General features: G+C 37.3%; 1 protein-coding gene across 1 annotated transcript in view; it reads right to left on the bottom strand.

The window, feature by feature from the left end:
• Positions 1-13,501, bottom strand: part of man1a1 (mannosidase, alpha, class 1A, member 1) — a 104,122-nt gene extending 90,621 nt beyond the window's left edge. The window contains exon 1 of the mRNA XM_084090961.1: positions 12,791-13,501. Coding sequence (XP_083947087.1) covers positions 12,791-13,288 — 498 coding nt within the window. The 5' untranslated portion in view covers positions 13,289-13,501. The remainder of the gene's footprint in view (positions 1-12,790) is intronic.
• Between the last annotated feature and the right edge of the window lie 7,069 nt (positions 13,502-20,570).

The raw sequence follows: 20,570 nt of genomic DNA, 5'->3' as shown, positions 1-20,570 counted from the left end.
TTTTATTCACATATTCATATATTTTTAAACAATTGCTTTATTTGTGGAAAAATCTGTAACAGGACTGCAGATTCAAGAAGTTGCCATCTAAAGTATAAGCATGTTTATTTGAAAGATTTGTTTTCTAATTTATTAAATATTGATTAAAATAAATATAAAGTATATATATATATATATATATATATATATATATATATATATATATATATACCTAGAGCAGGGTGGCCAATGGCCGATATAAAGCCAATATTTGTTATCAGCATTGGCATCGGCCATCAAAAAAACAATATCGGTCGACCACTATTATCAACTATGTCAATATCTATGAAAAAAACCTAGACTTTGATTTTGGTGGGCTTAAGAGATACAATTCGTTTATAAACTATTTTAGTGGGGTCTTTTGATTACATGAGATATTATTTCAGTATGTTATAGTGTTTTTAACATTACTATTGGTTGCCGAAATTTTTGGTGAATCACTAGAAGAGAAGATGAGTTGGAGATCCATTTGCTTCCCAGCTACTGGATCAGTCCATGCTGGATCTCAGGATATTTCACTGTTAAATTGAGTAATTAGGGGTGAACGTTATGAATTGCTATGCTACTGTGGCATATGAAAAAAAAAAATTGCCATGTGATACCGCTGCACATTATCAGCATAATGAAGGCCACTCATGGACTGCCAAGTGAAGCTCCACAGGTTAATGACCCGATGTATGCATTTGTGCGCATAAGCAAAACACATGAAATAGACACCACGAGCAACAATAAAACAAATTCAGTGGTGAAACAGTAACAGCCCATGCCCCAACGCATAAGAAGCACCTGCAGACGGCATGCCAAAGAACAGGTGCGGCTCAAGTGGGTGGACATGTGCTTCCCTGGCACAGGAGCTATGGCTAGCCTGGCTCACGCTACCGCACATGCCCTCTATCTCCCTCTCAAGCACACAAAGCCATTGATCCACTGCCAAAACCCACTCTCCAGAGACAACCCAGGCCCACAGCTGAAAACAGGGAGGCAGAGTTAAGTTACAGCCATTTGCCTGGCTCTCCAAATGAGAGTGGAACCGTGGCGGCCGGCCAGTGGCGTGCCGCGATGTGCGTCCTCCTCCGGCACCAACCTATTCAAACGGTTCCAATAAAAGAGTTTCTCAAATTGTGGGATGAATGGACAAATTTATGTCTGAAAAGAAGTGTGGCGTCTAGGGATGTCAAATGCTCTCTAAGTGTGGCGAATGGAAAGATGCACTGCTTGGTGAAAAAGCTTAGGGGCTTTCGCACCAGAGGAACCTTTTCATAGTTCCCAGAACCATTGGCGGAAGTACCCGGTTTTTGCCGTGTTCGCACCGCAGAAACTAGGAATGATTTTAGTTTTAGGAACTCCTTTTGGAGGAGCTAATTTAGCTCCTACTTCAGAGTAGGAACTAACCCAGCACTATAGGAACTACCAGTGTCATTAGTGTACGCTGAACTCAAGCGAAACACACAGATTGTAGCCTATATATGAAGAGTTCAGATGCAAAAGCCTCCAAGTGCCATCTGAAATTTTCTAGAATGATCATTTTTATCAAGCTCGTATATTTAAGTTCAGTAATTTCACTTAAATGACAATTAATAGGTAATTTACATTGCCATTGCAACTAGGAAAATGTTCCTAGGGGAACCATTAGCTCTTGGCGGAACCACCCTAGTGGCTAATTCCTAGAACTAAGTTCCCAAAACTACCCGGTGTGAAAGCCCCTCTTGTCATGGTTGCAAACACAGTCAGTTTGTCTTAAGTGAACGCAAACAAGTACATTTTAAAATCTGATTTGTTAAAATATCAGATATGTGCATTAGAGACATGAAAAAAGATCTTTCATTGTTCTTGGCAGCATTAATGTAGTAGGTTTAGTAAGCCCTCTACAATCAAATATAGCATATAGCCTAGGCCTAAATAAATAAAAGGTACGGTTAATTGTAACTTGACAGTAAGGATATTACTCTGATGGACAGATTTTACTTGCACTGCCAACATTTTCACCAGCCTCGCCACATATCATTCAACAGTCAAATTTCTAATGTAGCTCCATAAATGAATGTAATGTTTTAATGGCAGTGCAGCAGTGTTCTGAAAAGGCAAGAGACAGTATTGTAACTAATAATCATGCAGTGAAGACTATGCTAAATTAAGTAGTTTTATTGAACATTTGATTAAATTGCATTATTTTCATCCTCTGAATGTTTACTTGAATACTAAGTGCACCGTTTACTTCATTTGCATCTTTATTATACTGTTATTCATTTGTTTCTTTGCACATTTTATTACTGACTGACTGTGTACTTGTCTTGAATAATTACTTCAAGCAATATTTACCTAAAGACTGGTTCAGTCAAATAAGAAAATGGTGTTATTTGTTGTTTCAGAATGGTCTTTTTCACATGGAACACAAAAGCAGAATAACATAATAGATAGGGCTGCTCGATTATGGAAAAAATCATAATCACGATTATTTTGGTCAGTATTGAAATTATTATTATGTAATTTAATAATTTATGAATAATTTAACGATTATGTAACACGATTATTTCACATGACTTTGGGAACGTGTTGCATTTATTAAAAAGACACGGTAAGACTTTACAATAATGTTAATTAGTTAACATTAGTTAATGTATTAACTAACGTGAACGAACAATGAGAAATACATTTGTTACAGTATTTATTAATCTTTTTTAATGTTAGTTAATAAAAATACAGCTGTTCATTGTTTGTTCATGTTAGTTTACAGTGCATTAACTAATGTTAACAAATACAACCTTTCATTTTAATAACGTATTAGTAAATGGTGAAATTAATATTAATTATTAAGTATTGTTCATTATTAGTTAATCTTAACAAAGGTAGTTAACTAATGCTAATTAATGAACCTTATTGTAAAGTGTTACCAGACACCTTTCAACAATTCTTAAAAAAATCGAAATTTGAACATTGATTGTACTTTTTGAACTATTAAAATAAATACTATAACATATAATACTTCAATGAGTATTTTAATAATTCCCGCAGGTCCACCACTTATAATGCGGGAAATTCCCCCGCAAACATTGATTCACTTTAGCATGTAGATTGTATGAGTAGCCTAAATGAATCCACATAGATTATAAAATCAAATCAGTCATTTTAAAACTTTCTCCAAGACGCAATTTCACAAACCGCGTGAGTGTTCAGCAGTGCCGCGTCTTCTCTCTCGTCTCTCAAAATGCGCTGGACAAGGCAAGCGTCGAAACTACACATTCGCGTTTAGGAGTCGGAACATGATGGAATTGTCACTTATACAATCGGGCCAGCATTGCATTGTAACTAAAGTTTATCATTTTCACTTCTTTTTAAGTTTTATCAGTTTAAACATTCAAGCTGAGAGAGTTTATGGCATCGGGAGGGGCGGATGTGCGCGTGTCATTCAGAACACAAGACAAAATAAGAGCGTTCTTTCAAAACGGAACATGGCAAAATAATCGTTTTTACTCGATTATACTATTTTGGTGATCGTTGGGAGCAAAAATCGAAATCGAAATTCAATTAATTGCACAGCCCTAAGATGCTCTTTTTCAAGCAATTACAGTGAATGGAAATGGAAACTTGAGAATACTTCAAAAATAGATAAGATGAATCCTACTGGATCAACAGGTTCATTGAAAATATCCTACTCAAAAAAATCATTTGCTCATGATGAATCAGACATTGCAACTTCTCTAATGAACACACCAAGTAGCAAGTCAAGATTTCACAGCTTAAATTTCAGTCTGTTCCTCAGATAAAGCTATCATATGGCTTAAAAAGACTTGGAAAAATAGTCATATGGACTACTTTTATGATGCATTTGAATAAAGTGGATATTCATCAAAAATTCACCATTCGTGGCCCATTGAAGCAAGACAGTCAATCAGATCCGGAACTTCATAAGGGTTAGTGAGTACATTTGACAAACCATTACTTTAAAGGTCCCGTATTATGCCCCTTTTCACAAGATGTAAAATAAGTCTCTGATGTCCCCAGAGTGTGTATGTGAAGTTTCAGCTCAAAATACCCAACAGATCATTTTTTACAGCATGTTTAAATTGTCATTCTTTGGGTCACAGAAAAACGCGCTGTTTTAGTGTGTGCCCTTTAAATGCAAATAAGCTGCTGCTAGACGAACCAGGGGGCGGAGCTTCATGAGCTCGCGCTCAGTCTCTCAGGACAATTTCATCTCACGGAATGATGAAACTCTCAGTAAAGGTGTTCATTTCGAGTCGGACAATAATGCCTACAGAGTCAGAGTGCTGTATAGAGATGAAACAGGTATAGTTTTGTAGTTTAATTATGGTTATTATAACGTATTTGTCATCTGCTTGTATGTATCCATTATATATTAATAGCCTACAAGTCTGCTGTCTGAATGATGATCAAACATATACTGATGAGTTTAATAAAGTTTATTGTACATCATACAAAAGATGAAGCGTCAGTTTTACTTCAGAAAATCACCAGCTGAGTAAACACAGTAAGTTATAAGAAGTGCGCAAGTACGTAAATGAATTTCGGTTGAGGGAGCATTCCTGTGGGCGGAGGTTAGTCAAAAAACGGTTCTAGTGACGTCATTAAAGAAGGAAGTAGAGGGATGTAGTCCAAACGGGCCGTTCGATGTAGGCGACTTCTGTTAAATAAAATATCTCGCTTGGCATTGAACTTTGAGCTTTATAATTTTACAGATATTATTTATGCTCTAACAGCAACATTACACACTAACTAAAGTTTGAAACATGGGATCACGAAGAACGGGACCTTTAATAAATATGAGACTTAGTATTGTGTATTAGTATTGTGCATGTAACGGAGATCATGCCCTACCCTGCATCATTAAGCCATATTCATAAAGCATTAAAAAGGCATATTATGTTTTGATCACAATTCTCTATGCAATGAGAGAAGCTGTCACCACCTATAATTAAACTAGGGAAAATGTGCTTGCAATTTTCAAAATAAGCCAGAGGCTCCAAGCTACGATTCCTGCTCTGAAATTTACACCACTGTTAAACCTGACGTGTTGTCATAAAATGGAGGTAGATCTGTAGCAGTCAACCTTAAGAATCTCTGACCCACAAAAAGAAAACCCTCTCAGATTCAGTGAAAGGGGGAAGAAAGAAAAATCAATCTTTCTGCTTTATCCTTTTAGCTTCAGGGATGGAAAAAAAGGGCAGAGAGTCAGAGAGTTTCATAAAATCCACAGGCTTTCACAGCAGCAACCGGCAAGATACATGACAACCTACCTGTGCGCTTATATGGCTGATGGATTTTTTTATTTTATTTTTGTACGCCAACCAGTTTTACCCTAATACACACCTGTATGAAACAGAACCGTCTCTTATAAGTGCATCGGTGTCAACTGTCACTGTAATGGATACGAGACGCTCCTTTATTTATTCTCAACAGCTCTTGGACAACAGCAATACAAAACCACCATGACACATATTGACATGACCTTTTTATTAGTGATGGAAAACAAAGCAACACGATTTGACCCTCTTCAGCTGACATGTGGCAAATTGATGAAGACTTTGTGAAAGGATAATCGATTTTTTCCCTCCTTTTCAATATGAGGCAGTGACATTCATTATCTGTTTAACAGGCTGAGAAAGCGCAATAAAACAACCAAGACCAAATATTTAAATTCAATTAATATCTCAGAACACTGTAGTAAAATCAGAGAGTGAACTTTTACCAAAGCAAAGTGTCATTTGCTTCAAATAACACTCTTAATAGGCCTGAACTTTATTGCTCCGTTTGATTTTTATGGTCGATGAGAGTGGATTGTGTACTCATAAAACCTCTTCAAATTTGTAAGAAGCAAAGACGGGAAATGGAATTAGTGCTGACATGCTTCAGAGACGCTTTAAATTTAAAGATGAAAACATAAATCATTGAGGGGAAGTGAAGGTTGGGTCGTATGGTGCACCAGAAGGTTATTGTCTTGCATTGACCCGTCATCCCTAGAAAACAAGAACAACTTTGCATGCATTCAAAAGACCAGCTACATAATGGAGAAACTGCAGCTAGTACTGATGAATGGCCAGAAGAACTTGATGTACAGCAGGACTGGAACTAACAACTGACAATAATTAATAAATAGTGGTGTTCAACCGATATATCGCCATGGCTGATATTCGCAGATATTTTTTAATTATCCGCACATACATTTTTCTGTTTGGCCGATGTGTCGTAAGCAGGACTTTTATTTTGACACTGCAGTTCAGCCACTGAAGACGCACGATTAACAAACTTTAAACCCAATTTCTATTTTAAACTATGCTGTGCTATATCCAAGTTGCACACTGTCATATTCATGTGTGCTGTATGTATAATTAGTGTTACCAAGTCTTTATATGAATAAATACATAACTACAATTGAAAACAAACTTACCACATCACCAAGTGCCCTGTTTGTTACAGTGTTTACTTTCTTTTTATTCATATATTCAACCATTTTTTTATTTATACATTTAACTTTTTTTTTTTTGTGTGAAAAAAACTGTAATAGAGTTACAGAAGTTGTCTTCTAAAGTATTTTATCAAGTTAAAATCTTTTTTTCATCTAGCCTAATTAATTTTCTAATTTAGTAAATATTACAGCAAATAAATATTCCATTTCATCATTTGTTATGTATGCGTTTTTACTGTATTTAAATTAGTGTGATACAGCAGGCTATACGCATGTTGGCTTCTCTTTAAAATATCAGCATCAGCCATAAAAAAAATCTATATTATCCAACCACAATTAATTAATCGGTTCAATACATCAGATATTCCACATTTTGCCCAATGATTCCCTTCAAACAATAATGTGCAAGCATTTTTCACAACTTTCTTAAAGTGCCATCACTGTCAGAGATTCTTCATACAAAGACCAAATGGCAAGACCCAACTAATCTAAAATAAACATTTATTTTCATGTTCAATTATTATTGATCTTATTGATCCATTGTTGCATCCTCTCATGCTTCTCCTGATCAATGCACAGTGCACACTTGTCGGGCAGATGTTTATTGCTCTTCTAATCAGCGCTGGACTCTGATTTTGGAGTATTCAATTACTGGAAAAACCAAGCAATCACTACTGCAGTAAAAGTGTCCCAATGCTCTCTGAAAACACTAACCAAAACTCCCTTGTGTTATCCATTCCACATGTATTTGAATCTACTAAATCTAATCTGTGCTTTAGTGTAGAAAAGACCATGCAATTCATAAAACAAAAGCAAAACATCACAGATCCTAGCAACCGGATCAGATATGCCATTTAAAGCCACTGGAGATAAAGCTGCTTTTATTTAGGTTGAATTTTGCTTTCTTCCCCACTTCTCCCCTTACTATCCATTAAGTATTACTTAACAAAAACACCATAATATAACCCTCAAATACGTGAATGTAGTATTCTGGCCATTGGAGAACATTCTAGCCACTTCAAGACCAAAAATTAGAGAAAAAAAAGACAAGACTGACTGGGGACTAACTTTGCCTGCAGCAGCTGTGCCATTGCTTGAGGGCATTCATTACATTTCTCAGCACCTGCTTCTGGCTAAAGCGAGATTGACCCAAATAATCCGAGGTCTGTCTTGGGTCTCCAGACAGCCTACGCTGATCACAGCCATAGTGTAAAAGGGTGCAGGTACACTGTACGAGACCAAAAGTTCTCGCTCTCCTCTCCACCGGCAGATTCTATCTCTAAGAGTAAGACCATGCCTTATTCACAAGTAGTAAAATGAAAGAAAGCCAGCTGAATTATTTAGTATCCAAGCACTTCAGCTTTCAGAGGGAAAAGCCACTGTATGATAGACGGAAAACAAACAAACCTGGGATAAAAGCCATGACCAAAAGGAGAAAACATCAGAGATACAAAAGAGGTTGTGCAACGAGAAAAAGTGTTTGCATGTTCTACTTGCTCATGGTGCAAAAGAGGTCCAAAAATAACCTATGACATTCAAAGAACTGTCATTGGTAAAGGGAAACAATTACAATATACAGAGCCTTTAAATCTACCGGATGTCCTGATATAGCCTACCTAAAGTCAAGTGCACCAATTTTGAATTTCATCACGGGGCAAAATAAATAGTTTTGGAGCGGTTAATGTGGCATGCAATGTTTAAACTGATTAAATGCATGTACACACCCACATCCTGTTGCAAACGGTCGCTGTCGCATACGGCACCAGAAATTGTCAATTAAAATGAATGCGTTCATGGTGTTTTGTGGAAAGCTCTACCGAAGATGTATATTGCATAATCTGACACAGTTTGCCTTTTATCCAAGATCTCACTGCAGTCACATCTTACAATCTGAAAAGCAAAAGTCAGTAAAAAAATAAATAACTGTATGCACTACACGTTTCTGCACCATCCCTGTACTTTTCATTCTTTCAAACACTTGGATCTCCATTCCACCATACCTTTAAAGTTTCATTTGTATAAGTTTTTCTGTTGCCCCCCTGCACTGAATACCTGTGAACAACTCGATAAGAATTCATTTCTCTTATTAGCTTGAATTGTACATAATTGATGGTGAGAGAAATGAGGTTTGAGCGTGTGCGGAGCACTATCATCTATAATGAATGAGGAGCTCAGAGCCCAGATGGGTGTGTGATGTTGCCTGTGAGCAATTCCTGCGGTGGACACACACAACGGAGAGCATTTCAGGTGAAGGTGAGAAGCCATAAACAAAGATACCTTTGTGAACTTCTTAATGCACATAGATTCTGTTTGTTTCGAAATTCGAACTATAGCTAAAGTGCCATGAGCAAATATCTGGTGTGGAATTTTTAAGGTACGGTTTGGAGTACTTTGTCAAGTCGAAACTTTTTTTATTGCATTAGCATGGCCTAGCCTTGCTTCTGCATTACATATTAGGGTTATTAATGACTGTTCATTATAGCCTAAATTGCTGTTAATAATATAATTGTTCAAGAACAGCAATTTCACAAAAAGAAAGAAATATTAAACTTATGTATACACTACTGTTCAAAAATTTGGGGTCGGTCAGATTGTTGTTAAATATTTTTGAAAGAAAACACTCACCGCATTTAATTGATAAAAAAATACAGTAAAAACAGTAATATTGTGAAATATTCCAATTTCAAACAACAGTTTTGTATTTTAATGTATACTTTTATTCTTGTAATGGCAAAGCTGAATATTCGGCATCATTACTCCAGTCTCACGTGATCCTTCAGAAATTATTTTAATATGCTGATTTGCTGCTCAAGAAACATCTCTTATTATAATCATCAATGCTGAAAACAGTGGTGCTGCTTAATATGTTTTATGGAATCCATGATTAATTTTTTCAGGATTATTATATTATAATATCAGATTCAAGTGTGAACTGGTTAAGGTCATGAACTGACCCGCATGTGCAAAAGAATGATAACAAAGATGGCACGGTCTCATACGGAAGTAAGCAGGAAGTGAGCATTTACGCATTTATTTACTATACGGTTATGTGACACAGAAGCCAGCGAATAAGTGCGCAGACAAGGATGAGGAGAAAGAACAATATTTTTCTCAAACAGTTTCTTCTCAAGTTTTGCTTGTATAGAGCTGTCACCATAATACTTATGAGTATAACAGTTCACCATCCCTCCACTGACTGACTTCGCTGCCATCTTCCATATTCAAAGAACTACCTCGGTATGTAAAATCTTTGGAATGATGTTCATCAATGCAGATTGTAACGAATGTCTAGAGTTGAAAAGTCGCATGAATTCCAATATAACTGTTCAGGTTGAGGTTACATTGCAAAACATCAGACCTGTATCCGATTTAGGACCACGTATGCAAATGGCCCAAATCCGAATCGAAAAGATCAGATTCCATGTGGTTTGTGCTGTTCACAGTGTTATAAAACAATCAGATCTGAGTCACATAAGAGCAAAAATAAATAAATTCGGATTTGGGCCACTTTTGCTTGCAGTGTGAACACAGCTTAAACATCCTACACAACTGACATTCAGATCTACCTCCATCTATTAGCTACAGCCAACTTCCTACGATCCAATACATTCCCAAAGGACAAAATCAAATCCCGCCGTACAGTTCTCTCATTCCAGACCAGAAGCTGTTTCACTCCGATATACGTCACAGTAGGGAAGAAAAGATTATCACAACTTCCATTTCTTGCCTACTTTAATACCAGTAATGTAACTATTAATCAATTTTCATTCATTAACTAACAAAGAATGTAAAACACACGCAGAGCGGCAAAAACAGCCCTGTAAATCTCACTGTGGCCTATCCATATTACAAGTTTTCATCTTATAAAGCAGGAAAAAAGAAATCTCACACAACCATTTTTTACATCATAACCTTGTTGAGATCAATCCATTTTCTAAGGCAATTCTGCTTCTCAAAGGTCAGAGTGTCTGGCGAGGCGAGACAGAGTGCCCACAGTCGAGTCTGACAAGTGAGACCCCACAGGGTACAGCTGTGACTATTTGTTTCCCTCATGCCAGCGATCAATGGATGAAATCCCGCTATTCAGGGGTGAATTATCACCGTTCTCATGCTGAGCCGCTGCATTAAGCAGGAGAGATGAGGGGCTTGTCGGATCCGCAGGAACACCAATGCTCTTGGAGAGGAAAGCGGAGGCTTCCGCATGCATTAATGTGCATAACTCCATAGCGGTTTAATCCTAGCATTAAAACATATCCAACTCTGGGGGATCCAACTCTGAGGAGCCACCGTATTATCAACAGGTTTGCACTGTTGGCCATTGAGTGTGACTGGGATTGCCTTTGTCACACACTTGAATGCACTTAACTCAAACTAAATATATTTTAGACAGATCACATGATTTAGGTTTCTTTTTTAGGTTATTTTTACCCTTTGCAGCAATCTCTAAACCTGAACCTAGCTGTTGATGTATATTAGGAAAGGAAAAGTGTCCTAGTATGCAAACAAGTAGAACAAAATCTCAATGAATTTAGGATGGCATTTAAAGTGACACCATGTAAATTTGGAGGACACAGTAGGGACATAGGCACCATTTTCTTATGCAAATAACTGAAAAGTAGTGACTCGTTGTGTAGGATAAACTAGGTGGAATTCCAGAAAAAACAAGGAGACAAGGTCAATACAACTGAAAGGGGCGATTTTAAAGCTTCGCCATGCTGTCAGTTTTCATATGCATCTTTACTCTGGACTTGCCTGATTCAAATGGGAAAAAAACTGGGTCTCAATCAATAACAAATTTGATTTAATCAAGCCGATGCAACGTCTACATTTGACTCATACTGAGGGAATATTAGACTATGGCCTGACATACTCTAAAAGCATTCATCCTGAAAGAAACAAGAAATGACAGCTTTGTTTCTTCTTAGTTAATACTTGAACAGTTTACCCTTAACCAAGATTTAGAGCTAAGCTCAACTCAACCTGATTGAGTTTTCTATACCACCAAGCACAAATATATATATATTTTTTTTAAACTAATAAAATATGCAAATGCCATGGATCAAAAACCTCATAGCTCACAGTAGGTCAGTCTTTAAAGTTATCGTTCAAAATCAATTTCCTTATAGAGAAAATGAATGCTGTTTATACTTCCGGAACCCAAATGTTGCACTCTATTGGCATTGCTACATATAAGCAATGTGATACTGATGACTCACATTGCGCTTTCACCTGATAATTTAAATAAAAAAATGCCCTCATCATGTAAAAACACTAGCTCAATTATGACCAGTCTAGAATCAATGTGAAACACTTCACAAAAATATTAATCAAAAAACAGGAAATGCTGACAGAAAATTATTTAAATAATGACTGACTGAATAAAAACAAGGAAATAAACCAGACAAAACATAATGAGTGAAATAAGGAATTTACAGTGAATACTATAGTATATACTGAAGTGCATACAGACCATTATGAAAAAAGCAGGGAATACTGACTGAAATTCAGGCAAATCTCACTAAAAAGCAGAAAACACTGTTGACTGAACCAGTAACGAATATATATATAAACAGACTACTGACTGGAATACAGAAGAAAAAAACATTCAATAGCAAGTGAAACTACGTATTTACTGCTTAATTAACTGGAGGAGAAAAAAAGGGGAACTAAAATACTGACACTGACAGAGATATTTTTAAACGAATCAGGAAAAACATTGGCTACTGAGATACAGGACCACTCACTAAAAAAGCAAAAGGCTAAAGCACTATCTGACATACAGGGAATGCTGACTGAAATACATGGGCTACTAAAAACAGATTACTGACAAATATTTGAAAATACAGTGGGAAACAAGTAGTGTTGACTATACTGACAACAGTTAATGCGAGCTGAAATACGGAGCAAAACCAAGAGGACTAAAATTCTGCCTGTCAGTTTTCAACAAACTACAGTTCGGCGATTGACCGACAGAATGAATGAGCACGCGCTCGCCCTCCTGTGAGTGACAGGACTCACGTGTCCATTAAACAGACCTGTCAGAAGTCGGGCCTGTATGAAGTACCGGTTTGCACACGTCACCTTATCTCTCTTATTGTAACATTGTATTTTCATCAATGTTCTTTGGGGAAATGTTTCCTGAAACTGACACGGTGTCAAACAGACCCCTTCTCCAGCCACCGGCACTGACATATAACAAATATTAGTAATGCCACTTGGTTTCTCTACACTGGGAAAGTTATTTAGTTTCACAACAATATCTGACATGATTTCCTTCTAGAGTCTGAGAAAAGCGCAGGAGTATAGAATAATAAAAACATACAATACCTCTTTTATCTTGGCTCTTTTCTCTTTAATGTCAGGATCCGCGGGCTCGTGCCCTGTTGCTCCGGGCGGCCGCACGTACTGAACGAACGGCAAACTGTCACCTTTCTCTCCAATCATCGGCGCAACTTTCTCCTTGTCGTTGATGATGTCTTGCTTGATCTCGTCCGGCCGTTTCTGTAGGGTGTCCTTAGCCTCGAGCAGCGCCTTTTCGTGGTCTTTTCTAATCTTGGCCAGGATCTTCTCATCCTTGCCCGTCCCGGTGCTCGTGTCACTGACCGTACCTGTGCGCGTCTCTGGCTCCACCGAGGACGAGCGGAAGAAAACTCCGCTGAGAAGCTTAGAGGAATCCGGCAAGAAGAAGATAGCTCCGAAACACAGGGTGATAAAGGCGCTGAACACTAAAAGCAAGATGAATTTCTCCGTGAGCCTGAAGGAGGTCGGGCTGGCGGACTTCCTATTCGGAGTGGCCGTGAAAGGCAGGAGAGAAGCTACAGGCATTTTCTTCAGCGTTTAAAAACACGACTAAATAGGCTAAATTCTACAACAAAGTAACTCCCCGTTCACCTTGACCTACACTGCGTACGATACCTGTTACATTGAACTTAAGGTGTCCGAATAGGGCACGGTATATCCTCTGAAATAAGTTGATCCCACAGTGCGAACAGAGGAGTCCCACCGCCTCAACTGATGATCACGCACACATCTGTGTGTAAAGTCTCGTTGGCGGAACGGAAGGAATGGCAGAGATCCGTGAGTGACAGTGCGCCTCGACCAATCGCTTTGAGCCGCTGTTGCACAAGTTCGTTGTGGGCGTGTCTTCCGGATTTAAAGTACAGACTGGCTTGATGTCTTGTTCAAACTTAATTGGTTATGGACTGGGATTATTCATTTATGTGACATGGTCATAACGGCATAAAAAGGCTTATGGACATGTAAGGATTGGCCAAGTTAGGTTGTTATTTTTAATTCAAACTCTGCTTATTATAAATTGATTAAGATTTTAATAGCAAATATGAACTGCAAATAAAGGACACAGTTTTTAAAATGGACATACCAGAGTACTACTGTAGCGTAATGGCTAGTCTGGATTTAAAAAAAAATCTAACTGCTTTGTGTATGTCTTCTTGAGAGACCTGCATGAGATGAGATTTGTGTCAAAATTCAAAAATTAAGTATTCATAGGTCTATATGAAAAATGTATCCTTTAAGCTAAAACAGACTGAGAACTGGAAAAACTGAATTTTGTAGGAATATGGCACAGGCAGAGCAGAACAGAATACAGGCTAAGCTATAAACTTGACGTATACATAAAGCAAGACCAGATTTTCCTATAGCTGAGGATTTCCTGGAACTTGATTACAAAATAAACACAACGGCAGACCGTAATCGTTCAGCCTTGACTTTGTTTTCCAAAGCACTGGCAGCAGCATTGTTCTTTAACAAGACTGAGAACAGGAGACAGCTGCTTCATGCATGAAGATTTTGGGGCTAAAGCTTAAAAACTGCCTTTAGAGTTTTCACTTTCGTAACAGTAGGTTGCTTCTCACATCTGGAAAGCTGAAGAATACATAAATTTGTATGTGTATATATGTTTATTGTAAGGTTTGTTGGCAAGCTCATTCTTTTAAGTCTGTGAGTTCATCTGCCAGTGAAACCAGCAGTGGTGGGGTATGTTGTCTTTGTACTCAGTTACTGTGCTATAGCGACTTTGCCAGAGCTCCAGTGCAACAGCTCTGACAGTTTAAAACATGCAGTTTATCCATATGTTATTTAGTTTATTCTGATTGATTCCGATTCTCGGTTTCACTCCAAGTACTTTTCAGCAGCTTCATTGTGTTTTGTCGTCTTTTGTATTTCTTGTTAGTGCGTACACACATTAGAGAGTGTGTGTGAGTGAGTGTGAGTGTGTGTGTGTGTGTGTGTGTGTGTGTGTGTGTGTGTGTGTGTGTGTGTGTGTGTGTGTGTGTGTGTGTGTGTGTGTGTGTGTGTGTGTGTGTGTGTGGTATTCCAAAACTTTGGTCCCTATGAGGAAAACAGCTTCTAAATCATACAAAATTATGTTTTGTTGCTGTTGTTGTTTATGTTGTTTGTTTTTAATGTAAAAATGCAGAATGTACGGTTTAGAGGATAGAATGTAAAGACTGTACATTATAAAAATTATTATACGTCTATGGAGAATCCTCATAAAACAAAACCTAAGGTGAATGCAAGTAAAGTGGGCCACTTTTTGTTAATTTAAAAAATGTAAAAAAAATGAATGTTAATTCTTTATTACTTTTGTTAACTTTAAGCTCCAGCTATAATATTTCAATTTGAACACAGTTCCTATAATGTGTTATTTGCAAGGTATGTACCAATAAACATTTTGAGATCATGCACTCCAGACAAATTTCTTTTCAGGTTAAGTGTTGTCAGCCATTTTTTAACGAATCGGTTTAATCAATGGCTGCATCCGAAATCACATACTTCCTAGTAGGCGGAAAAACAGTATGTGATGAGTAAGATGTCTGAATTCACAGTACTCATAAAAGAATTGGCAAAAAGTACTTGGATGACCTCCTTCCAGCGAGATTCTGAAGTGTGCAATGGACACTGTACTATCCTATGAGGCCACGGGAGAGGATTTATGAATGGCAGTGAAGCAACACAACTAAAACTGGTAGGTCACATGATATTGACAACATGACTTGTGTAGACCGGATAACATTCATACTAAAGAACATGCAAGAGAGTATGTGATGTTGAACTGATTCAATGACTCATTCCTGAATGAATCAGCATTTTTGAACAAATCAGTTGAATTAACGAGTCAATGATTCACTCATTAAGACGGTCACTAGTCGCCACCTACTGGTGTAACTATGTAACCTGGCGAAAGAGTCAATGAATGCAGACACACAAGCTGAGGGATATAAACAGTGGAAAGTCCCAGCGCTGTTTCACTCTTATGACAAAACTCTTGGTCTTTATGAGTTTTTAATTAGTCTTTTTTAACTTTGTTTTTCGGTAAAATATCTAAAAATCCCTAAAACAAGATACACTTGAGAAGAAACACTGGTTGCGATATTAAGACTTAGATTTAATCGAAATGTATATATATATATGTATTTTGTCATAAAAACAAGTCTTAATATTTTATGCAGTGTTCCTTTTCAAGTACTGTAAATATATCTGGTTTTAAAGAGTATTAGTTACTTTAACTGAAATTAGACAACAATATGACTTTTTGCAGTATTCTTGGTTGAATTGGGTTTCATTTTGTCCATGCTCAAAGAATGATAAGGAAGAGCAATAAAACGAGGGGAATGTTTAGTGAGAAAACAGCAGGTGTCATCTAGGACATATTACTGTAAAAGCACATGGGACATGCAGTCAACATTACCTGCCGCAGGAGTTCTCACACACAAATTCCAGGGGATTTTAATCTTGTCACTTCATCATAACAGCTTGCTGTTACTACCAAAAACATGGTGAAGTGCATGAAGGAGGTTGAAAAGGCTTTGCATTATGGGTGGCATGGTGTTGAAGTAAAAATGAACTGGAAAAGTGGTCAGGTCTGGAGACGGGAAACTGACAAACTCAACCAGTTCTTCCACTACACCCGCTTTAATTCCTTTCTTGTTCCCTCAGCAGGTCTTTCAGGTTTTTTTTGAGTGACAACAATCCAGGAACATGAATATCTTAAATATAGTAAGGATCAATTTAGTTTAAACTATATGATTATGAGTACAAAATGAACCTGCACAAAAAAATACGCTGTTTATTGTGTAATTACCTAAAGGGATAGTGCACCCAAAAATGAACATTTTGTCATCACTTACTCACCCTCAAGTTGTTCAAAAGCTGTATGAGTTTCCTTCTTCTGTTGAACACAAAAGAAGATATTTTAAAGAATGTTGCTATTCAAACAGTTGACGCCAGCCATTGACTAGTAGGAAAACAATACTATGGAAGTCAATGGCTACTGTAAAAAATGATATGATCAGTAAGTTATGACAACATATGTTTTAAACATTTGTTTAACTCATCAAAATAAGTTAAGCCATGTTCAACTTTTTTATTAGTTTTTAACTTTATTTTAAGCCAGTTTAATGTAATGTAATTTAAGTTGAAATGACAAACATCCCATAACTGAAGTTAATTGTACTTACATTTTTCTATTTTTTTTTATTTATTATTATTTTATTTTTTTGTGTGTTCAACAGAAGAAAGAAACGTATACAGGTTTGGAACAATAGGGTGAATAAATTATGACAAAATTTGCATTTTTGGGTGAACTATACCTTTCCCAAAAATCCTTCTGAACAATGTGAACACTCTTTTTAATGACTCAAAAAAGGAAAATGGCAAATTTTTGAGTGATCGTTTAAATGCAGTTAATAATAATAATAAAAAACTCCCTTTCTGCTCAGCTTGTACGTGAGGTAAGGGGCTTCTTTTAGGAGGAACGTGTGCATTGCATGCAGCTCAACACCTGCCGCTGCACACATCACCTGCTATTCACTGGCTTCCCGATCTCACTTCAGCTGATTTACCATCTTCAGCTAAACTGTATCATTCAGTTTGCACTTCACTTGTCATCAGCTACTAAGATGAGGCTTTCTAAACGTTGTGTTTTTTAGATGGTTTGAAAGAACCTTAATCGTACAGCTCAAAATCATTTGGCTGATTAATGGTGCACAACAAGCCAAGGAAATGAAAATTAGTCCATGTTTGTTTCGCCTTTGAGGGAGTTTCTATGGAAGCCATATGGTATCTATGCACCTGCTCAGAATAGGCAGGCATGCAAATAACCACGGCCTGCGGCTTTTAAACAGGCACAAATTAGCCTATCAGGTAATGCCATGAAACTTATAACTGAAAACGAGAAGCTGTGACAGAACGAGGACTCACAGATAGTGAAATTGTAAATTAGAATTATTCAGCCAAATGTGGAAATGCAACAGCATTTGATTATTTCAATGCTGTGACATTCATTTTGGCCAAATAGAGAGAAACTATCTGTGTGCATCAAAGAATAAATTACAGCGAGAGTAAGAGAAATGTAACTGAATCAGCAATGAGGCGAAAAAGACATTTCAAATTCTTATGTGACAGTATTTTGGCCTTTCATTTCTCTTTAATGTCACATGCCTGCTTTACTCTGCTATAGCCATCGGCCAAACAGTGAGAAATGGGTCTCTCTCTCTCTGATCAGCCTTAGATGTGTGACACACAGTCTTACTCATTGTTGGCTTGACCATGCAAGATATTTGAAAGCTTTACTGCTAAATATGAATATATACAAACAAATATTGTTTTGTGTGCCACATATATATCTAGAAATGATTTCCCCCCCTATTTCCACATTTACATAAGCACACCCATACCCACACATTTTGTCCCCATAATGTAGGATTTACCAGGACAAAAGTTCAAAAGTGGGATCAATAAGATTTGTTGTTGTTGATGATGATGATGAAATGCATACTTTCATTCAGCAAGGATGCATTAAATTGATCAAAAGTGACAATAAACACCTGTTCTTTCTATTTCAGATAAAGCTATATTGAATCTATATTGAATTTTCTATTCATCGAATCCTGAAAAACAAAATATGTCATGGTTTCTACAAAAATATTAAGCGGCACAACTGCTTTCAACAATGAAATATTTCTTGAGCAGCAAATCAACATATTTAAATGATTACTAAAGGAGACTGTGACACTGAAGACTGGAGTAATGATGCTGAAAATGTAGCTTTCAATAAATAAAATAAAAATACTAAAAAACTAACAATGAAATTGAAAACTGAAATTTTATAAAAGCTAAATGTAGACAATAGTATTTAAACAATACTAAAATAACAGTATTGTTTAGGCTCTCAATGGATGCTATTTTTTTATACATACACTGGATCTATAGAGGTTGAAAACCCACTGCCATATAGCTATTGCATATTGCTGACTTTGCAGGGCTTATTCAATAAACATGATGACCAAGAATCCCTCCTGCAAGTCAGCAGAAACCCCACATATCCACTGCTTAATTCAAAATAGACTTAATAGCCTTCCTCTCCAAGAATATATTCAGATAAGACTTATTTTCTTTTGACTTGCATATTTGTTTGACTTCCTAATTGACCTATCCATCATATAATGTCATTTTCTCTGACAGCATAACAAAATGTTGACAGTCCTTGCCATGCCCTTGATCTACTGGCTTGTGTTATTGGCAGGTAATTTAAAATGATTTCACTTTCAAATGAGATAATCCACATAACAAACTCATACTTGATTCATGGACAACATGAATAAGCATTAAATGATCTTTGGCATTTGGGTTGATAACCTCATTGAAACTACATTCCTCATTAACAAAAGGTCAAATAAATCGCGGCTCCAAAGAACAAGTGTTCAACACCGTCAGGACAAGACAAACAGGAAGCGCCATACATTAGCACAAACTCATTAATAAAACAGTCGCAGGATTTGTGTGCTTGCATTTAGCCTATGTGTTTTGCATGGCTAATATGCCTTTTCCACTCCAGTGATCAGTACACACCTCACTGCACTGGACTGCGTATCAGCACAATGCAACATGTGCATGACGGCAGGTGCATCACTATTCCTCCGTGGCAGAGTGACTGCTAAATAACCGGCTTCTGCTATTCTTAGCTCTATTCATGGCATATCAGATCATTCAAAATAATGACGAATGCTTGTGCTGCTAGCACTTCGCACTGTTGTTTGGCAACAAAACCGGTCTGGGGTGTGTTTCCCAAAAGTATCTTGAGCAAAATAAGCATGACATAATAGATGTAGTATGAGTGTAGATATATGTACGTGTTTTTTTGTCTTCTGTCGAGTTGCCTGAACTCGACAGAAGACCAACAAGTCTTATAAGTTGATTTGTTCTCAAATTTGACAAGACAATTTTCTTTCACAAGACAACCTTTCAAAGTGTGCCAAAATGTGTTCACGCAAGTCACATGCTAGCACAACTGTCCTCTTATTGGTCAGAGTTTCCTCTGTGTCATCCATCAAGATGATTGACAAGTTCGCTCCATGAGCTTATTGTGGCTTTATTTGTAACTGTCGAGACACATGCAAACACTATATGAATGTATAGCCGTCATTCCCGATATTAAATTATATAGCCTACTACATTCATTTTAATACTGCAGCAAATTCAAACACGCTCTCTCTGGATATCGCAGCGCTGTGGTTAACAAGTGTCAAGACACACGCAAACACTATACGAATGTTATAATGCAGGAATCAAGGCTTCATCGGGACAGCATTCTCACACAGAGAAGCGCAATTACACAACATTTTAAGATGAAGAGGTGCTCTTTTGGTTTTCAACTGTGATAACTAATGGGCTCACTCACAGAATCACTACTGCTTTTTATATAGCACATTTCCCGCTATGAATTATAATACCATTTGGTTCGTTGGTTCGTTGCTCCGTTGGGTCGGACTGCTTTCACACTTCATGCGAACTGTTCCAGAGTCCGTTTGCAATCGGGCTGAGACCACCTCGTTCAGGCGATCTCGGGGCGATTGTTTTGGTGCGGATCCGAGCGTGAGTGCCGTGTTCACATTCAGTATGCCTAAACGAACCGAACCAAGGGAGAAAACGCACCAGGTTCTGAAAGAAATGCGCAGGTGTGAAAGCACCCTTACAGTCATTGAACTGAACTGAATCAACACTGAACTGACTTCAGCTGAATAATAACCCTAACCATTCTATTGGAATATGAAATTGGGCCCCACAAACTACCTTCATAATAACATAG

Source organism: Abramis brama (assembly GCF_963993115.1).
Source record: "Abramis brama genome assembly, chromosome: 18".
Taxonomy (NCBI): Eukaryota; Metazoa; Chordata; class Actinopteri; order Cypriniformes; family Leuciscidae; genus Abramis; species Abramis brama.
The sequence above is the reverse complement of the archived record's forward strand: the minus strand, read 5'-3'. Positions and strand labels throughout refer to the sequence as shown.